The sequence below is a fragment of the Clupea harengus genome, chromosome 19 (genome assembly GCF_900700415.2).
Source record: "Clupea harengus chromosome 19, Ch_v2.0.2, whole genome shotgun sequence".
NCBI lineage: Eukaryota > Metazoa > Chordata > Actinopteri > Clupeiformes > Clupeidae > Clupea > Clupea harengus.
Window position 1 is genome coordinate 9181396 of NC_045170.1, and position 21764 is coordinate 9203159.

The following is a 21764-nucleotide window of genomic DNA, read 5'->3' on the forward strand; positions in this document are numbered from 1 at the left end:
GAACGTCTCCTCCCCCCCCAGAGTTCAGAGAACAATCACCTCTAAAATTAATCGGCACAAGAGTTGAGGAATGTTTTTTTTTTAATTGGTTTTGTTTACAAAATATTTCATGAAACATGATACAATCTTCAATTACCTTTTTTTTGAGCGTTTGTAAAAAGACATACAACAAAATAATTTCCCAGACCTTTGAGTATTACAGAAAAAAAAGAAAAGATTTTTTTTTTCAATCAGTCTGGCGTTAAACTAAACACAGGAACTCAGAAGTACAGCATGGTGGATGAACCTCCAGAAACGGCCAGGCTTTAGAAGTGAGCTGTTACTCTGTCAATGTCCAGGAGATCCTCCAAAATCTACAAGAGAAAACGTGTCAATTCATTAGCAATTTTAGGAATCAAACGTACAAAGTTCAGGCTGGAAAATACACAAATTAAAGATTTTTTTTTTGGGTGAAGTAGGTTTGGAAAAGTTCAACAACATTGTGTACAGTTTCACGTTTGTATTTGAACTAACACTTAACATCACAAATGTGACAAATAATAAAGAACTGACATTGTTAAAAACATATATTTTAGTTTCTGAACAGATGTGTGTGTGTGTGTGTGTGGGGGGGGGGGGGGGGCAGCTGTGTGCTTTTCTATACTTACAATGTCTGAAGTGGTACCGATCTTCTTGGCCAACTCACTGCGTTCCATTGTGCTCAGGTACAGGAACTTGTTCAAGAGCTCCCCATCCAGAATGTTCCGCATGGGATTCTGAAGTAACCGCCGGTCACTTTGCAACCCCCTGTCCACACAGGGTCCAGACGTCAAGACAAACTCAAACTTGCACCCTCTCACAAGCGTGAAATCCCATTCTGAATTAATGTTTGGCTCTTAATCTACTACGAAAATTAGATAGTATTATAGGTCTAAGTGCACAAATGCTTGTGGTTGGGACTGTGTGTGTACGTGCGTGCATGTGTGTGTGACCACACAAGTAGAAGGAATCTTCAGGGTGTGTTCATTAATGCTTCATAGTTTCTGTGTGTAAGTGTATAAGAATGCGTTTGCTGTTGTTGCGTTAAGTTTCAGAGTTAGTACATGTGTCTGCATACCAGCATACAGTATAGGGAGTAAAAATGCTTGCTTGTCTGTGTGTGTGTGTGTGTGTGTGTGTGTGTGTGTGTGTGTGTGTGTGTGTGTGTGTGTGTGTGTGTGTGTGTGTGTGGCAGAGAGTGAAAGAGTGTGGTTGTTTACCTGAAAGCTTTAGGGTTGAGGCCTGCATGGTGAGGCAACATTGTGGTCAAGGCATTTTGTAACATCAGCAGACGCCGGTACGTCTTCTCCTGCATAGGCAGCAGCAGCCCAATACCTCCATCCAGTGTGGCTGCAGGAACACACACACACACACACACAGGTGCACGCACACACACACACACACACACACACACACACACACACACACAGGTGCACGCACACACACACACACACACACACACACACACACACACACACACACACACAGACACACATGAACACATGTAATAAAACACATACATACGAAGGTCTAATAAATCTGTAAATCAGAGGCAGGTTTCAGCCCCCTCTTAAATACATAAGACACATTGGCCTGGCCGACCGCCAGAAACAACTGTTAAACCCTGAACCTCACCCTGGAGTTCATTATGACTAATGTCAATTCTAAGTGCCTGGAGCACTGAAAACGTTACTGCATATAACTGTCACATTAAATCACGATAAACCTCACAGAGGTTTATGAAGGCCGTGTACAACTGGGGCACTCGAGGTGGGAGCCAACAGTTACGTTCTTAGTTCTTAAAGTTTAGGAACTAATTTATAGTGTGTTATAGTGATTGAAAATGAATAGGTCAGTTTGCCTACACTATGAGGTTCAATGTCAACTATATTAGATCATGTCAAAACATAAAACATTTTAAAGGGAAATACTCATAGAAGCCTTAGCATTTATGATTGACCTCTCAGTTTAAAGTTCCTGTACCAGTGTTAGTTAGGTAATATTAGGTAATAATAATATACCATGAACCTCAGTATTAAAGAACATGAGAAATGTTGAAGGTTATGGTTGTTTTGTTAACTAGTGTTAACTAATCTATATTAAAGTGTCTATGAGCTGAGGTGCCTTTTGAGGCCTCCTTTGATATCTATATTAAAGTGTCTATGAGCCCTGAAGTGCCTTTCTCCAATCGCACGGCCAAAGAGACTCACCAAACCAGGTGATGTGCTTGTTGTCCCAGGCGAGGGACTTCTTAGTGCTGTCCAGCGCCCCGCGGCAGGGCATCCTCCACAGTGCGTTCACGTGCGCGCCCGCGTTAAAGTCCCCTCGGCGCAGCAGACGCATGCCCCCATAACTCTCTTTCGCTACGGAGAGAGAGAGGGGACAGTTTCAATATCAGTAACCTTATTCTTCTCCCCAACATTTGTTTTTGAACCTTCCGGACAATTTAGCTGAATGCAAGCAAGGTTTAAGAGCCTAGAACACACCAGGATGTATCACACTGCAGTGTGCATTCTTACACCGTGTTTATCTTGGACTGCCAAGTTGCCAACAATAGCTAGTCTAAGATCTTTCATTTGTCTGACTCAGGGCAGAAAAAAATCAAACCGCTTTAAGATGTGAGAGACCAGGTACCCAACATGGCACATACCTTCTGGGAGATACATGTGGACCAGCAGATTTTTGTCCCTGTCAGACACTAGAGAAGAGAATGACAGGACAAGACAGGACAGTTATTTAGAAGGAGAGGTTCTGAAATCTACTGTTAAATTATTTTAGGCTGTGGGTGCTAAATAAAGACGTTATAATAAAGAAGTTATAAAAATAACAATGACAACAAATGACTGTGATATAGCACATACCTAAGAAACCTATCTGGTTGTTGTCCACCATGAACTCTATGCTGTACACCTCCAGAGGTTTGGCATCCTGGGAAAAAAATAATCACATTTACAAAAACTAATTAAAACAAAAAAAAAGGTTTGGAGAAATGAGCTCAATACGGACTATGGCTAACATTACAGAATGTCGAGGAGAATGACTTTCAAAGTAAACAAGAAAGTGGAGGTAAAAACTTTTCAGTTCATAGGGGTTAATAAAATGCATTATTTTTATGCATTCAAGCACTAAATCAGCTTGTTTTAATTTCAGAGTAACACCCTTCAGCATAATTCGCATGCTAACTCGAGCGTTCTCAAAACACCAGAGAGCTTTTCCCTCTCTAAACCTGCACATTCTATATTTACATTTATATCAAATAATTTAATATAAGCTTAATTTAATGTCTGTCCTTGTGTAACCCTGACAAGGGAGCACAAACCATAACAAACCCATCTACCATAACACAGGGGTCTAGAGGGGTCTAGCTGTCATTTATTTTGTTTTTCTTTTCGCTATCGCATTGACAATAATGAAACTGGCCTCTGTGGCCCTCCATAGCCAGCTTTGTTTATTATGGTTTGCTGGCTGCAACATTTCAGGGTCACGTGACTACAAAAATAACATCTAAAAAGGTCAGTGAACATATTTGAAGGGTTTGATATAAAAAGCCCCAATTCGTCCTTGTCCTGCCCTAAAATCTGACTTAAGTTCTGAAACAGAAACGTATTCTCTTGCCAGTCTTCCTTTTGAGAGCAGCAGTGTCCACTGGGGCTGGTGTCTGGTTCCTTACCCTGCTGACCAGTGAGAGGGTCTTGCTCTCCTCCTGGTAGCGCAGCAGCGAGATGCTCTTCATGACGTCAGCGGCCAGGATGAAGTTCTTGAGGCTGATCAACTGGTGGATGTAGAGCTGCGTGTCGATGAAGGCCATACCCGTCAGATCATTATCCTTCAGGCTCCACAGGAAGATCTGCACAGGAGGGAGAGAAAGGGAGAGAGAGAGGGAGAGAGAGAGATAGAGAGAGAGAGAGGGAGAGAGAGAGGAAGGGAGAGAGAGAGAGGGAGGGAGAGAGAGAGAGAGCGAGGGAGAGAAAGGGAGAGAGAGAGAGAGAGAGAGAAAGAGAGAGGGAAGGAGAGGGAGAGAGCAAGAAGTTGGTCAATGGGCAGCTTCCATAGACACTGGTCGAAGATCTACAAAAAAGTTTTACACTGTATCAGCTGTCTGAAGCTACTAAAAACGGTTTGGTATTCAGAAAGTTCTGACTTTCTCCTGATCTCCACACTGCGTCATGGGCGGCAGAATGGGTATGAGGGCCTGCAGATATTCACTTTGGTGTAAATGCACTTGGCAGTGGTGTGGAATTTCACTGGCCACCCCGGGAAATGTGAAACATGAAACTTGTCATTCGGACATCTGGTTACTCTGGTTTTCACTGGGGGTTCTCCTTTCTATTCTTGTCCCTTGTTTGGATATGCTACGAACACGTGGACATGTCCCTGGTGTGTGTGTGCACGTGTGTCATTTTCAAGGACTAATTAAGGTTTTCAACCTTGAGAGCATTTATAAATGTGTGTGTGTGTGTCTGTGTATGTGTACATTAACTTCTATAAATACCTGCACTAGTTAATGAGTGAGTAAGCATGCAGGCTTGTGTGTGTGTGTGGATGTTCACATACTTTCTGTCCAATGGCAGACACCAGGTATCCACTGCAGTGGCAGAGTGCAGTCACCGGGCCTTTCTGCTCCTTCTCATAGAGCACCTTAAACTTGTTCTTGGTCAGGGGCTGGCCGGGCTCAGGCACAACCTCAATCACATCGAGGATCAGGATCTACACACATACACACAGAGACAGACAGACAGACATACAGACAAACACACACACACACACACACACACACACACACACACACACACACACACACACACAAACAGAGTAGATCAGAATCAGAATCTTTATTCACTAAGTACCAGGAGCACAAGGAATTTATCTTGGTGCAGGTGTTGACATAAAAGGACATCCGGTTAAGGATGAAATATGTCTAGAGATTTACTCTACATCTAGACTAGTAAAACGATGTGTAATGCAACAAGTTAAAGTGCAAAGGGCACTGACTAGAGAGGAAAGAGGGAAAGGGTCTTATTCAGAAGGATTAAGTAGTTCTGTGCTTTACCCGACACTAGGGTGGTGTAATTTGCTAACTTAATGCGTTTAACAGAGTCCCTATCACTGGTGTAGAAAGAGGAGAGCAGAGGAGAGAGCACACAGCCCTGTGGAGCACCAGTGCTGAGGCACAGAGGTGCAGACTTGGCCGTTTCCAGTTAGAGAAGAACAGAATCTATGTGTGTGTGAGTGTGAGAGTGTGTGAGTGTGCGTGTGCGTGTGTGTTACTCACTCTCCCCCTGCAGGTGACCTCCTCCCCCTGCATGAGACAGGTTCCCAAAGCCACGTAGCCCTTCAGTCCAGACACCGTCTCCTGACTCTTCAGGGCCACCGTCTTCATGCAGGTCACATGTTCCCACTCCTCCAAATCAATACTGAACACACACACACACACACACACACACATTCAGTCCAGTGGCATGAACACAGACAGATCAATATTGAGGACACCCACACATCATTATTTAACATTTAAAACACACAAGACTAATACAAGACAGGATTATATCGACATGAGGATCATTTGAACCCACTAAAGCAGCTCACTATTGACAATCTAGATCAAGCACATGCAGACACAGAAACACAAGCTTGATTTATAAACAGACAGACAGACACACACACACACACTTACCGTGTGTTTGGGATGGCCTCCCAGCTGACGGGGGAGATGAGCTGAATAGAGAACTTCTCCTGCTGAGGGTTTATGTACCGGTCATCTGCGCACACACACACACACACACACACACACACACACACACACACACACACACACACACACACACACACACACACACACACACACACACGCACACACACACACACACGCACACACACAGATAAAATGTTAAACTTACATATATGTCATGGTAGATATGAAAGCAAGCAACTGTGCATGTGTATATCTTCAACTGTATTTAAGTGAAGGGGGACTGTGTGTGTGTGTGCGTTGTAGAAATGAGTGTGTGATGCTGTTTATGTGGTATGTTTGTGAATATGTGAGAACGTAAAAAAAAAAAACACAGATCTGATATTTCCTGACCTCTCTCGATGGTCTCGTACTCCTTCTCCTCTCCGGTCATCCTGGGGATGCGCGTGCAGGGCTCCTTTACGCTCGTGCACACCGCATACACCTGAGACAGACAAGCAGACAGAAGGACAAGCAGACAGACAGACAAGCAGACAGACAGACAAGCAGACAGAAGGACAAGCAGACAGACAGACAAGCAGACAGACAGACAAGCAGACAGACGCGTGAGAATGAGTGCCGTGCATATCCACATGTATTCATTTAGCAGACATGTTCAATCAAAGCCAGATACGAGAGAGGTGGATGACAATACAAGCCCTAGCACGAGGAGGCGACAACATCTCTCTACCGCCCCAATACTCTATGGACATGTCACACCAGAGTCTGGTGGAGTACATCTAGCAGTGAGACTTCAAGATCAATAAAAGGATGCATATTGATTTATCTTTCTTGTCCTGATTTTTGCAGTGAGTCATGCAAGGGTTGGAACACTTGCTGGTGGTTTGACTGTGCGAGGCTCGTGAGTTAAATGGTGGTGGATTACTACATGGCGGACATGCTTGTTAATGCCAGACGGTGCTGTTACCTTAGACTCCACATGGTAGGACACGTAATGGACTGTACACCTTAACGGAATCTTCCGGACAGGCCACGGAGCGTCGTATGAGAGGTAGGTGGGCAACACACTGATCCTCAGCTCTCCCTACAAGTCACCCAGACAAACACAAAACACACACACACACACAGACACAGACAAACACACACACACAGACAATGCGAATCAATCACCACAAAAAACATTTCTCAGGGTGTCAAAATATATCATAATCTTCCCTAGAAAATGAGGGCAACCTCACATGGCTGGTACTGGTGTTTGGTTTCATACCCTTGAGTACCCATGAGTATTTCTACACCACCGGTAACAATCAGTGGCAGTAATATGAGGTCTGTTTGTATCACTGGTATCTAAGGGTGCTTTCAGAGTCTGTTTGAGTCGTTAGTCTGGTTTGTTCTGTTGACGTGAAAGCTGTTAGCTCGGGTGCGCACCAAGGGACCGTAGCTTCCAGTCCTCGGGGGGTATGTAACCCCAGTGCGGCTCGTATTTAGTGTGAAAGCTATCTAATCTTAATAAGAAAGTAAATGCTATTGATGACTGCTAATTGATCCAAATTCTCCCTCCAACAAGTAAATCACCTTTAATGTGAAATGATTCATAACATTAATTAAAAATAGAGGACAGCTATGTGGCAGTTCACGCTTGAGGGTGTGTGTGCGTGTGTGCGTAAAAGGTGTGTGTGTGCATATTTGCAAGACAAGCTGCAAATTCGTCTCGCCTTGCTGCCTGTCTCCGCAAAAACAACCTTATCTGAGCAGCTTGCAATTATGGCTGTGCGAAAATGACCAAATTAAGTACAAAAATAAATAAATACAATGGAGCTTTCCAGTTTTCCTCCCTCAATGGTTTGAAGCCAAATAATGTAATGCGGAAAGACCAGGGGGGACAGGGGGAGTAACTACACTCCAGTTTGGACCAGTAAAATGTAACCAAATGTGAAAACCGTTGTGAATCGCCCTTTTTGCAGGTTGGTACAAGTAACCACTGCTTGAATCTCAAGCCCTTTTCAAGAGAGCATTTCCACCATTCTGGCTCAATGACTTCCCCGCGTGATTGAAACTGCGGCTGCATCATGACGAGTACAGCCTCTTATGAACTAATGCTGGCCAAGGTGGGAGACTCTGTGTCAAAGTTCTCTGCTATGTGGGATAGTTTCCTGACGTATATTAAGGATGGGGGATAAGTAGGAATGATGTTAAGACAGTGTTAATTTTGGCAGCTATTTTCGATTTAGTCTTAGTCTTAGTCTTTAGACGAAAATGCATATTAGTTTTAGTCACTTTTAGTCATTTTTATCCTCCTTAGTTTTAGTCTAGTTTTCGTCGACGAAAACTCAGAACATTTTAGTCTAGTTTTAGTCGACGAAGTCTCATTACATTTTAGTCTAGTTTTAGTCACATTTAAAAGTCCATCTTATAGCCACATTAAACTCCTTTCCTTCCCTTCTCAGGCCCGGGGACCCCTTGTGTAGTGTCTACAACTGCATAATAGTCAAGCTTGCAGTACTTAAACTGTGGATGCAATTAGTCTCTAAGATACAGATCTCCTAGTATATGCCTACAGCTGAATTCCAATGAATTCAATGTAAATAATAATTTTAAGGCAATACTTAATTAACAGTATTATTATTAAAATAAAAGAGAATATCAAGTCTAGATTTTGAAGATTCAAATGATGTGATGACACAATACAACTACTATGCCTACCTGGCCTTAGTTAAATCAACCACATATCCTCCATATGAATTGCTGTGCAATCTGATAACCAACATATTTAGCTAGACGGATAGTTTGAGAGTTGAAAGTAGTGCCAATGATAATAACAATTGCATAAATAGACAAGGATATGTAAACAAATCACATATTCATTTATTTTTTCTTGATTAATGTCATGCGTGGCCTGTCCTATAGTCCATTCTGCAATGCGTTTACTAGCTAGTTATCGATAGCTAGTATAACTTAGCTAGCTATCGATAGCTAGTATAACTTAGCTATGCTACCTCATAGTTAGCTAACGTTAGCTAGCTAAACGTTTTGGAACTCATTTGCCAAGCCAAACGGGAGGTTTCAATCGAAAATGACTAGCTAGTTATCCAAGCTGACACAACCTATACACTCGACTGCCCCTTTGAAGTTAACTTAACGTTGGCTAATATATTCTAATAACTAGTTAACATTAGCTAATTATCATTGACAGTTACTAGCTAATTTACCTTGGCATAAATTGCAGGGTTGTATTGTGCGCTTTCAGGTGCCTCTTGTTGTGTTCTTCCCACCTATTTTGAAGCCACAAGGTTTCTCGCCGGTTATTGCGGTGCATTGTGTTTTATTTTCTGTCAAGTTATAATTAAAGACTGTCCAGATATCTATTCTTATTTTTCTTCCAGTAGCCTACCGAGTGCCTGAACTTCAGCCATCATGACGTTTGTTAGGGCGTCACTTGCATGTCTGTCTGGGCATCTCAGGGAGTGGAGGAGGGATAGATACAGGACCGGGCAACATTCAACCAATGATGTGCATACAAGTTTAGAAAAAAAAAAAAAATTGTGACTTAGTCAACCACCAACATTTTCGTCTCGTCTCGTCTCGTCAACGAGAGTTAAAATAGATTTAGTCATAGTTTTTATTTTTAAAGATCCGTTTTCGTCACGTCTTAGTCTCGTTTTAGTCACGGGAAAAAGGTCGTTAACGAATATTTTTCGTCATAGTTTTCGTCAACGAAATTAACACTGTGTTAAGATAGACCTAATGTACTGTATATCATGGTATGTGTCATGGGAGGAGGAGGTATTGTGATCTGTATCGCTGTGCTGCTGTGTTGTGTCTGTGTGATTGTCTGTTTTTTTTGTTTCGCTTTGTGTTTGTGCTTTGTAACAATGTCCTTGTGTGATTTGTAGAAAACATGGATACTTATGTCATTGTTATGTTGCATTGTGTGTCAAAATAAAAAAAATGTGAATTATAAAAAAAGAAACTGCGGCTGCAGCAGTACCTGTTTGTTGAAGTAGAGGAAGCCCTTGGGGCAGTTGATGTTGTGGAACGGGGAGAAGGACTCGATGGGCCCGTCGATGATCATGGGGTGGAGCCTCATGGCCCCGCGGGACGTCACCAGCATCCAGTGTGGCGACGGCCCACAGATGAACACCTGAGAGAGGAGCACGAGAGATCAGAGGTCAGAGGTCAGGACAGGTTTGGGTCATGGTTGCTACTCTCCCCTTGGTGTACACTTTAAAGGGAACAACAGGTTCTTCAAGGGTTCTAGGAAGAAGGTAGGATGTTTCACGCAGTAGCTCGTGCACAATTGTGTGTTACCAAAGGCAGTCCTTTAGGGCCGAAAAGGACTCTTAACTGCTAAAATGTTCACTGCTTGAGAACCTTTGAGGAATCATTTGATCAAGAAACCATTCTCCCATGCTCTTACCCCTGAGTATCCAGAGATGTCCCTGAAGTATCTGAATCTGGCCACACGACCTTTGACCCCCGCACCATCCTCACCGGGCCCCTCAGCCTTCTTGTCCCTCTTTGAGAGCTTGGCTTTCTTCTCCCGGAAGTTGATGTTATGTGGCATCTGCAGGAGACATACTGCTGTATTCATGAACCAATTTAAGATAGACCACAGAGCTAAAGCACTGCCAACAAAACATTCTTATATATTTCAATATATAAGCTTTCATATAATATTATATATATTCGTTTTTATATATTTTACGTATATATACAGTACCAGTCAAAAGTTTGGACACACTTTCTCATTTTTTGAGAAGTTTTTTCTTTACTTTTATTATTTTCTACATGGTAGATAACACTTTTTTTGTTTAGAACATCATTCCATATGTGTTCTTTCGTAGTTCAAATTTCTTCAGTATTAATCTTCAATTTAGAACATAATAAAAGTAAAGAAAACACTTCTCAAAAAAATTCAAGGTGTGTCCAAACTTTTGACTGGTACTGTATATTTTTTATATGCTTTCCTGTACCCTAAGCCTCAGAAAGCACGTTGCAACCATCTCTCACCTTTTTAAAGCGCACTTTCAAATTGCTCTGGGCTAGTTTCTGGTCATAAGGGAAAGCTTCATAGATAAGTAGCTCCTGTTCAACATGGACCTAAGGAGACAAAAATAATAAAAAATTAAAAACAAAACGTTTATCTTTATCTACATTTCACATATGTAATTCTGTGTTTTCAAATCTGTACAATGGAGGGTTTTTAGACTCACCAGCAGGTAGGGCCGGCTCTTATTGTAGCCCAGTGCCACCAGGGATACCTCCTTGACCAATGGGATATCTCCCTGACGAGTCACCTCCTCCTTTTTACCTTCCTGTGTTGCTGATTGGCCAGCTGAACTGTCCACCAACACCCTCTGTCCAACTGGGAAGTTCTTCACCAAGAAGACCAGACGCCAGTCTGGCAGCTGGAAAATCTAATGGAAATGTTAAAAAAAGGGTTAGCTTCGCCATAGATAAACACCACGAAATCATAACAAAGAATTAATACAAGGAACACAAAGAATATCAATTCATGTCAGTCTTTACCTCCATAACGCCATTCTCTCTGACCACAATGCACCAGTGTGTAGGTTCCTTCTTGCCGTGAACCCCTTTCCCAGAGTGCCTTGCAGCGGAGGCTGCGTAGCTGGCCTCGTCTTTGGGGCTGGAGGGAGGGCCGGAGTCGCCATAGAGCATCTCCTCCTCGTCATCCACTGTGTTACTTTTGGGGGAGCAGAGAGAGAGACGGAAGGACACGTGGATACAGAAGACGGACAACGCTAGTTAGCAATCATCCCTTCTTGTGGAGTGTAATCATTTGAATAACCATTCCATCAAAGCCAATAGTGGAAGAGATTTGTGAGTGTGCGAGAAACAGCATAAATCAGTGAGGAATTGAAAGACTGATCACTAATAACTCACGACGAGTATATCACACTGAACATCTGCAATGTAAAAAAATTGTGGCCACATTAATCTGAGGTTAAAGCCTCTTCTCTGGGCGGCACTGTGGTGCAAACAGTAGCCCCGACCACATTCGGGCTTGACGCCCATGGAGGATACAGGTTCGAATTCGGCCCAATGTCATTTATCCTGTCCACTCCCCACCTCTTCTCCCTCTCATTTCCTGTCCCAATCTTCACTAATCTATCAATTAAAGGCATAAAAACCACAAAAACAAAGCCTCTTCTCTGTCCAGGAGGGTACACTGTGACTGGCTTACCTCATGTCCTGCATGACCAGCTCAGTCTCTGGGTGACTCCTTTCCCCCACGTCCTCCTTGGCCTGGAAGTTGACCTTGTTCTCCGTGGTGAAGATGCCGCTCACGTCGCGGTAGGCACAGAGCGTGATCACGCGTGATTGCTACGGGCAGAAGACGTGTGTGTGATGGCGGTTCAGTCAACGATAGCATTTCTGGTTTGGATGTCACAGATCAACTGCACTGGTACGACTGAATGGGCCATGACTGAAACCATATCAGGACTACAACAATCTGCTTAAGTTCATAAAGTAAACGCATTGGAATCTTTTTTTAAAGTCAACCAACTTCATCGAAAAGTTCCACTTTCTAAAAGAGAAGGATGAATACTTTTTTTGGGATAATACACATCTGCTGAGACAGAGAGAGGGATAATGCTGGCTGAGGACTGAGGGTGAAAGGGATCAAAATATGAAATAATCAAAAGGTAACGTGAATAACAAAATTACCAAAAGACATTATCCGAAAAGAATGAAAGGCAAACTAGAATGGGCATGTGAGACCAAAGACTAATTGAACGGATCTGATAGTTAATGTGAACAGAAACTGGACTGAAAGTGGACTAAAAAGTCATGAGCAAAGCAAATGGAATGTGAAGTGAAGTGAAGTGAAGTGAAGTGAAGTGAAGTGAGGTGAGGTGAGGTGAGGTGAGGTGAAGTTGACTGAAGTGAAGTGAAGTGAAGTGAAGTTGACTGAAGTAAAGTGAAGTGAGGTGAGGTGAGGTGAAGTTGACTGAAGTGAAGTGAAGTGAAGTTGACTGAAGTAAAGTGAAGTGAAGTGAGGTGAGGTGAAGTGAAGTTGACTGAAGTGAAGTGAAGTTGAGTTGGGACACTGACCATGTGAATCTGAGGCTTCTGCAGAGCCAGTCTGTGGGTCTTCCCCATATAAGAGTCAGTCTTCAGCGCAAACATGGTGACCACGCCTTCGGCCGTCATGATGACCACATAGGGGTCAGCCACGGAGCACTGCACTATGGGAGAGCCCAGATCCACCGGGATGAAGTGGAGTTGGTTCACTGTGGACGGGACGGAAAGACAGGTGGACAGAGGGAGACAGACACAAAGGGAGAGTTGAATAGAGAAGGGATAGACAAAGTGAGAGTGAGGACACACTTTTATCTACCTCATATTGCAAATAAACGTATACTGCCTCGTCGAGCTATGTAAGAAAAGAGATTGCCATTTTTTTTTTAGCTTGGCAAAGTATCTTCACACAAAAACTTAAAAGCTGAACTCTACTACAAAGCTAACAACCCAAACAGATCTCCAATGAACCTTTCATCAAATGGTTGTAAGTGGAACCTCGAAACTTATTTTTCTGAGAGTATGGTAAAACCTGTTAAGAGACTGTTTTTTTCTTTTCTTTTTTGCTGAGGCTACTAGCGTCTTACCCCCCTCCAGCAGCCTGATGCCCATGGGCGACACCTGGATGATGTACTTGTTGTCCCCGATGTTGCCGGCGAACACAGTGGGGCCCTGAGTGGCGAAGCCGCTGGTGTCCAGCTCCATAATCTCCTGCCCCGTCTGCAGGATCTGAGGACACAGAGACAGAGAAAAGGTTAGACACACACACACACACACACACACACACACACACACACAGGAATGCAGGGAAATGGAGAGGAACATGCCTAAGTGTACTCATACACACAGACACACACACACAAACACTCATTCAGGTATTCATCCAGTCACACACACACACACACACACTTACACTCAAAAGCATGAAAACTGAATACACACACACAGGGCCAGAGGATATAAACACACACCTACATGCACACACACACACACACACACACACACACACACACACACACACACACACACACACACACACACACACACACACACACACACACACACACACACACACACACACACACACACACACACACACACACACTTGCAGAAATTGTGGTTTTGTAATCAGTCAATCCCATTTCCTTCTGGGCTAGTGAAGCGCGCTGGTGAATCTACTGGGCTTTCTCCTGTGCTGCTAGAGTGCTGAGTAGTGCTTTGCTATGGACAAGCTGAGAGGCTTATTTTCAGGTTGCTCTGCGGAGCATGAAAAGAGTTTATTTGTCCAATTACTCCTGAAGTGTGTGCCAGCGCACCTCTGTAAGTTGTGTGCGTGCGTGTGTGTGTGTGCTTGAGTGTGCGTGCGTGCGTGTATGCACCATAGTGGAGTCCTCTCTGCTCAGAATGAGAAAGCCATGTTTGTTTTTCTCGTCCTCTATGGTCGGCTCCTGCTTCTCCTCCTCAGGATTCTGACTGTCTGCCTCCTCAGTGGATGACTGGAATACGGAAAGAGAGAGACAGAGACATGAGGGAGAGAAAGAAAAAGAAAACTCAAATCACAGATGGATGACAGAGAGTAAAAGACAGAGAGAGAAGGGGGGGGGGGGGGGTCAGAAGTATGTGAAGTGAGAAGTGTAATGTCAGAGCGACAGAATGTTCCATTGTTCCGTTAAAGATATCAGATAGCGAGTCCGTAGCCATGGAGAGCGGAGGGGCGGCGCTCACCTGCTCTGGCTTCTCCTCACTGGATATGACCGTCCACATGTCATGGCAACCGGGGAGTTCAAAGGTCGTGACCACCTGTGGCCTAATGCTCCTCTGATGGGAGGGCAGAAAAAGGGGGTGATAAGGGGGTGATGAGGGAAACAAACACAAACACAAACACAAACCACACAAAAGCAAAACTCTACACTCAAGTCAGGGACATTTCAGGGCATTGGGTTTGCATGACAGGCAACCCAAACCAGTCAGTCAAGCAGAAATTCAGGAAACTCAAAACCACCTACAAAGGACTGCTGTGGCTTAGTGGTGTGGTGTATGTTGGTGCATGTTCATGCATGAGTGTGCAGTTAATTCATGCAATCTTTTGAGCATATGAGTGTGTAAGAAGTCGAAACTGTGAGTGTGTGTGAGGTATCTGCTGTGGGCAGTATTCCTCAAGCATGTGTGTCTGAGATGATTGATTATGTGTACAAGTATGTGCGTGTGTGTGTGTGTGTGTGTGTGTGTGTGTGTGTGTGTTTTGGGGGGGTTGGTGTTGGAAGGGAACAGAAGGCAGTGGATGGAAGGGAGCTTATGCTCCTGTGTCTCGGGTGTTTTAAAGGCTTCTCCCACAATCTTTGAGGGAGCCCTGGTAAACCCAGACTTCTTCTTGCACACACACACTTAACGTGCGGCAGACGAGCCTCACCGCCGCACGTCTTTGTGCTGTGCTCTCTGACACACACACACACACACCTATATTAGTGCAATACTATACATACACACTTGCACTATCAATTAGACCTAGGTGCCCATGCCTGTATACTTGGGTGAATACATGCTTAATTACACACACACACACACACACACACACACACACACACACACACACACACACACACACACACACACACACACACACTTACCTGAAGGACAGACAGAGCTCCATTCTTGCCAAAGCCAGAACACACCACCACTTCCAGGTCAGGCTCTGGGTTGTTTTGGAACTGTGGGGAGATTTATGAACAGTTCATTCCTAAATTCCATTGAAGTCACTTTTTAAACTGAGCCTTCATTTGACATTTACTTGAAGCACCGAAGGAGAAGACACTGTAGGAGAGTAAAACTAGAAAATAAACACAAACCTCTTCTGACAGGAACGCTGGCTCCCCCATGGAGGCATTGGCACAGGGCCCGATGTTTAAAATGCTATCACACACCTGAGAGAAATCACACACACACCGATGTTTAAAATGCTATCACACACCTGAGAGAAATCACACACACACACACCGATGTTTAAAATGCTATCACACACCTGAGAGAAATCACACACACACACACCGATGTTTAAAATGCTATCACACACCTGAGAGAAATCACACACACACACACCGATGTTTAAAATGCTATCGTGTGACCTGAGAGAAATCACACACACCACAATCATTAAACTAAACATAAACTGCTCCATTTCCTCTTTGGTTTATCTAATGCTGTATGCCTTTAAATGACAGCAGCTGGAGAACCCTTAAAGCCTCTAGATTGTTATTGTTTGGGGATTAAATACATTTAGTCATTTAGCAGACGCTTTTATCCAAAGCGACGTACAAAGGAGAAAACAATCAAGCTACGAGCAATAGAGACCTAGTGTAACAATAAATACTACTTTACATAAGAAATAAAAAGTGCAGGAATGTAACTACTTAACTTAAAGCCTCTAGATTGTTATTGTTTGGGGATCCAATCAGGACAAAGTGCATACACAACAGATACTAGGACTTCACAGGGCGGACTGCCATCACTGGTAGGGCCTGACGTGGTGGTGAAGACGGTAAAATAGTGACTGTACCTCAAAGGAGTAGGTGGCCAGCTGAGTGCCTGACTGGGCCTCGCTGCCGTAAACTTCAATCTCATCCAGTTCATCTGGCATGGATGACTTAGCTGTGGGAAGACAAAACCAGGTTGAGGGTCTGAATAAAGAAAACATACTCTCTCACATACACACACTTTCTTTCTTATACACAAATACACACACACACTGGTTCTGATGGTATGTACCTGTCCAGCTGGCTGAAGAATCCATGCGCTTCTTCTTACTGGGCGGCTCCTCCTGAACAGACCAACACAAAACACACTCCTTTAGCCAACAAGCACACTGGAGCTGGACCCAAAACACTGCAGCCAAGAGCAAAGCTATTGCTCAATCTGAAATACCATGCAGTTATGACAGACCAATGTTGCTGCAGTGTCCTAAAGCTAAACTGGTTGACCACTGCGCTTACGGCATAACCACTGCATCTTTTAATGGAAAATAAACTAAATAACCACAATGCACTGAAGAAGGCTTAAAGCCATACCACACTGAGTACACCCAATCTCGGGCCTGGTTAGTACTTGGATGGGAGACCAACTGGGAATACCAGGTGCTGTAAACTGAAGCTGGGTGGGCCAATCCCTCGCTCAGTGGATTCTACTAGATTACTGCAACATCGAGAACAAGTGGATACCAAATCTGGTGGCAACTTGCTATCGATGGCCTATGCTCCAACGGAGTGAGAAGGCAAACAACAACAACAACAACAACAATAACTGAAGAAGAGAGCGCCCACCCCTTTGTCTCTCTCCTTGTCCTTCTCATTGTCTTCATCTTCGTCCTCATCCATGGGCGGCTCCTGGAACTTCTCGGTGTACTTCAGCAGCAGGGAGTTGCCGAGCCGGGAGCCCAGGAACAGATACCCCGGCTCCATCGTCATCATCTACGGAGGAAGAGGAGGTGGAGTCTTTCTACAGGCAAACACACAGAGACTCAAGCCTCTCTGCCTTACACTGGCGCAGTCCACGGCAATAAGGACCAGACGCAGTGCAGTGTATCATGAGGGGGGGAGGGAGGGAGGGAGAGGTGAAGAAAGTGATGGAGCAAGAGGAGGAGGGGTTACTTACACAGGTGGTGAGCACGCTGGCGGCAGCCTTGTCGAAGTGGAAGGAGCGCACACTCCTCATGCCGTCAGTGATGAGGGTGAGAACATAGCTACACAAAGACACACACACACACAAAGACACACAATTATGTGATGTCATTCGTACAGGTATGTAATCCATTTAGAACAAATAATGACAAATTACTAAAGCATTACATTTGAAATGGGTTTTTGGTTAATACAGAGCACTTTTTCTACAGAGGCTTTTACTTCAAAAGACTAATGTTTATAAAGATCATGGATTTTGATCCATGGCTGCCATCTCTCCATTGAAAGTGCTGTATAAATAAATTGCCAAAAGAAATCTTTGATTGACATGTGAACTGCCATTGTGTTGTCTGCTTTGGCTGTCACATTCACATGAGGAACAGTACTCACATCTCTCCTCCTTTCAGGGAGATGACCATCTTGTCAGGCCCAATGAAGGAGGCCTGAGAACAGTCCAGTGAGATCCTCAGTTCATCCTGAACCTCTGCAGACATCAGGCACACATACAGACAGGGCAGTTAGGTTACTCATACCATCTACTACAAGCCATGTAACTGTATGTATTGCAGTGTGTGTGTGTGTGTGTGTGTGTGAATGTGTGAATGTGTGTGTGTGTGTGTGTGTGGGTGTGTGAATGTGTGTGTGTGTGTGTGTGTGTGTCCAATAAACAGTGCTGACATGCAGAGTTGACATCATTGGGCTCTGCTCTCAAGACATCAAAAACTAGTCAGCTGGTGTGAAGTCAAATCAGATGAAGCTGGGGGGGGTGGGGGTGGGGTAACTGTGATATGATAATGCATTAGCTCTGGGCCCCAGTGTAGTGGGGTACTAAAAAAAAACACCAGAGACAGGGTATATTGGTCTTTCCTCACTATATATAACATGATTCCAATTCTACATGTGTGGTGTAAGGGTTTTGTCCTTCATCATATGGGTCATATGGGTGTGTGACTGAGTGTGTGTGTTCACTCACTCAAGGGGAAGGCCGTGGTCCCGTTGGTCTGGCTGTTGAGGGCGACGCCATAGGGAGGAACACTCTGGTTCAGATACAGTAGGGAGTTCACAGCAAACACCACAACACCACCTGCATACGCATGCATACGCATACACACACACACACACACACACACACACACACACACACACACACACACACACACACACACACACACACACACACACACACAAATACAACTGGTTCACATCCAATAAGAATGGTACAGATGTGCAGCTGACATACTACACTGATAGATCAAAACTTATTTTGCTTTAATGTAATTTTTCTAGTAGTCACGTCAGTGTGGCCTATGCCCTTGTTCATAAACAGAAAGGGGAGAGAGAGGGAAGGAGTGAAGGGAACACGCACCGATTGGCTTAGGCACCGGCATGACCTGTGTGCAGTCGAAGGGCAGGTTGCTGAGCGACCAGATGACCGGGTGCACCTTCTGCATGATGTTGAGGGAGATGGCCACGATACTGCAGGTGTCTTGTCGTACAGCTACACGCCTGCCAAAAGGAACACAACATAACCAAGCATCAACCTGCTGAACATCCATTGGTCATATGTAATTCACACATTCTCTGTTGAGCAGTCTAGCAAATCTAACAAAGCTGGGGCGTAGCTGTGTGTGTTTTATCTCTTAAGAAACATTTGATGGTTCTCTCCGGTGCGTTATTGCAGGTGAACGCACCCAGGCCAAGTCTGGTTGGGCTCGTAGAGGATGAGCAGAGTGGGCTCGTAGTAGCCGTGCAGGAACTTCATGTCAATGATATTCAGCAGCTTCTCATCGAGCTCCCGGACATCGATGATGTAGCTGGGGAGGAAATTGGACTTCTGCCTGCAGAGACAGAAAAACAACGAGGGCAAGTCAGAGGTGAACCATTGTATTGTTCCTCCACACATGTACTGAACTAGAGGTTTAACTTATTAATTCATCTCCTCAATAACTAACAAAAATAAATGAATAAATGACAATCAACGGTTCCAATTTGTCATGACATGTATGTAACAAAGTGTAACAAAATGCTGCCCCCAAACATCAACCTACCCCTCTCCCACGATTCCCTCCTGTTCGTCCGTCAAGGTATCCCTCCTGAAGGGGAGCACCACCAGCCGGGTGCCATAGACCAGCATCACAGCACAGCGGTTCTCGGGGTCCACTCGCACAATAGGGATGTGTACATTCTGGACAAATCCGTCCTGAACGTGCAAAACAAAAAAACAAAGAAAATGAGTCAGTGTTGACATTAAGTGCTCCAGTCCAAGCTGGTGCCTAATAAGGAATGACTGAAAGTGACTCAAATTATTTAAAAAAAAAAAGAGAAAACAAACGCTCTCCCCTACAACAGTTTACAGTTACGGCCAACAACTTCATCAATCACCGATTTCATTCTGTCATTACTCCACATATCATGCTTTCACAAGCAGCCCAATGTAAATGAACATAGAGACACCCCTAACATCTCATGAAAAATAAATGTATGTTCCTTGACTGGGTAAAGTATGCAAACTGTACCCTAAGCTCCGGCTCCTCAAAATAATGCAGGGAGAGTGTCTTTAGGTCATGGGTCCCTGGGTCATACTCCACAACTGACAGCTGAGGACAAAGAATGTGTAAACAATAACAATATTAGGACAATGTTGACAGAATTGATAAAACTCTCATGATAAAACATTCAGCATCGATATATTATGTATAGTCTTCTGTAAGACATGGGGCAACTATTTAGACAGCTTTGCAGCTACTAACCTTTGCATCTTTAAAGCTCAGTAGAAGGGCATCTCTGTTTGTGCTAGCCAGTTGGACACTGGCCATGGACATGACGTTGCCAAACAGAGAGAAGGAAGCCACCTGTTCCAGCTTCTCCTTGCGGCTCTTGACATCTACGAGGTAAATCACAATAGGTACAGTTGACACCAACCTAACTGAAGCGGTCACTCGATTGTAAAAATATCTAAAAGCATTTTCATCGATTTTATTTGATGTGAACCCTCCTCACATCAAATAGTAATTTATTTACTGAACAGTAAATGAAAAAGTTATATATTTACTGAAGATTTTAGACGACATACAGATACAACATATCGGATAGATCACCAGAACACTAACCTGTGGACTTTTCGGTCTTGTTGGCATTCTTAAATCCGAAAAAGAGGGAAAAGAAACATGTAAATAGGACTAATCTTTCTAATCTGAATCACTGAAAGAATACAAGTCGAGATATCTATGGTTGAACCTGGTTATTTTCAGAATCCTACAACTCACCTCGACATCATGAATGATTCGGTAAACGTAGAGCTGTGAGGTACCTGCGACCACCAAGTTTTTTTCCTCACTAGATATGAAGTTACAGTAAACAGAAAATTCCACGGCCGTAGGAGAGTGCGCCTGACGGTACACGGCATACATCCTCCTGGCTCAGTGTCAGCACCTGGCAACAGGGGTAACGAGTTGTAAATTACCCTACAGGTTGTGCGTTTGTTTATCATAAGCAATAATTTACCTTCAAATAACTTTATTAGTAGAGTATGTACAAATGCATCTTATTGCTAGCTAACATATTCTGTAAATAAGTGTTTTGGTCGTTAAATGACAGGGCTAGGGTGAAATCCAAGTCAACACCAAGTAAGCTAGCTAACTAGCTAGCGATCAATACATGTTTATAAAGTAGCTCGATGTCAAGCAAACATGATATAATCATACAACAAGTGAGCAGTTTATTAAAAAACAATAACGCTGATATTTTCTGTCTTGACGCCTTGTGTCGTTCAAGTGTTCACCTAACTACCCTGCGCGCTAAGTAGCCTGGATTAGCAGTGGCTACAAGTCTGCATGGTAACGTTAGCTTGGTGCATTGGTCCGATCCAGTTATTCTGAACCTGCTGCACTGCAGATAGATATGTGCGCCGTACCTATCAATGATTGTTAACGTTCCCAAACAAGAGTGTTGACCAGACAATTTCATATGAACATTGTTGCTCTTTCCCAGATGGCTCAGCGTTAAACAACGAATTAACCCTGTTGAGGGACTGAATTACTTTATATTAGAATTGCTTCCCTTCTTCGCATTCATTCATCACATATCCCAGAATGCAACATACGGCACTCTTGAAAAATGACCGGTAGGGAAACAACAGAGTCCTAAGAAATGTTCCTAGTGTGAGCTAATTATGACCTCCGCCAAGGAGGTTATGTTTTCGGTGCGGTTTGTATGTCTGTCAACAGGATTACGCAAAAACAACCAGCCCGATTTTCATGAAACTTGATGTAAGGGTGGAGCATGGGCACAGGAAAACCCCATTAAAGAACCCACAAATTACTTTTCACTTTAGCTAACATTGC

General features: G+C 43.8%; 1 protein-coding gene across 2 annotated transcripts; it reads right to left on the reverse strand.

Annotated features, from left to right (window-relative positions):
• Positions 1-63: 63 nt before the first annotated feature.
• cpsf1 (cleavage and polyadenylation specific factor 1) lies at positions 64-21563 on the reverse strand. 2 transcript variants are annotated; one of them, XM_031586431.2, is made up of 38 exons: positions 21461-21563; positions 20688-20853; positions 20532-20559; positions 20172-20305; positions 19938-20018; positions 19470-19621; positions 19113-19259; positions 18788-18927; positions 18395-18505; positions 17812-17905; positions 17396-17483; positions 17065-17211; positions 16514-16565; positions 16305-16396; positions 15598-15672; positions 15379-15459; positions 14477-14569; positions 14131-14247; positions 13339-13480; positions 12785-12963; positions 11913-12052; positions 11237-11411; positions 10921-11124; positions 10718-10807; positions 10125-10271; positions 9696-9848; positions 6675-6791; positions 6101-6191; positions 5693-5777; positions 5291-5432; positions 4573-4725; positions 3689-3865; positions 2880-2946; positions 2669-2716; positions 2229-2381; positions 1239-1368; positions 648-786; positions 64-353 (listed from the first exon to the last, which is right to left on the reverse strand). In XM_031586431.2, the coding sequence occupies exons 2-38, from the start codon at positions 20829-20831 to the stop codon at positions 306-308; spliced, it is 4356 nt and encodes a 1451-aa protein (XP_031442291.1). In that variant the 5' UTR covers positions 20832-20853; positions 21461-21563; the 3' UTR covers positions 64-305. The 2 variants fall into 2 exon arrangements, with proteins under 2 accessions (XP_031442291.1, XP_031442290.1); XM_031586430.2 differs by having other exon boundaries at positions 21335-21559.
• Positions 21564-21764: the final 201 nt, after the last annotated feature.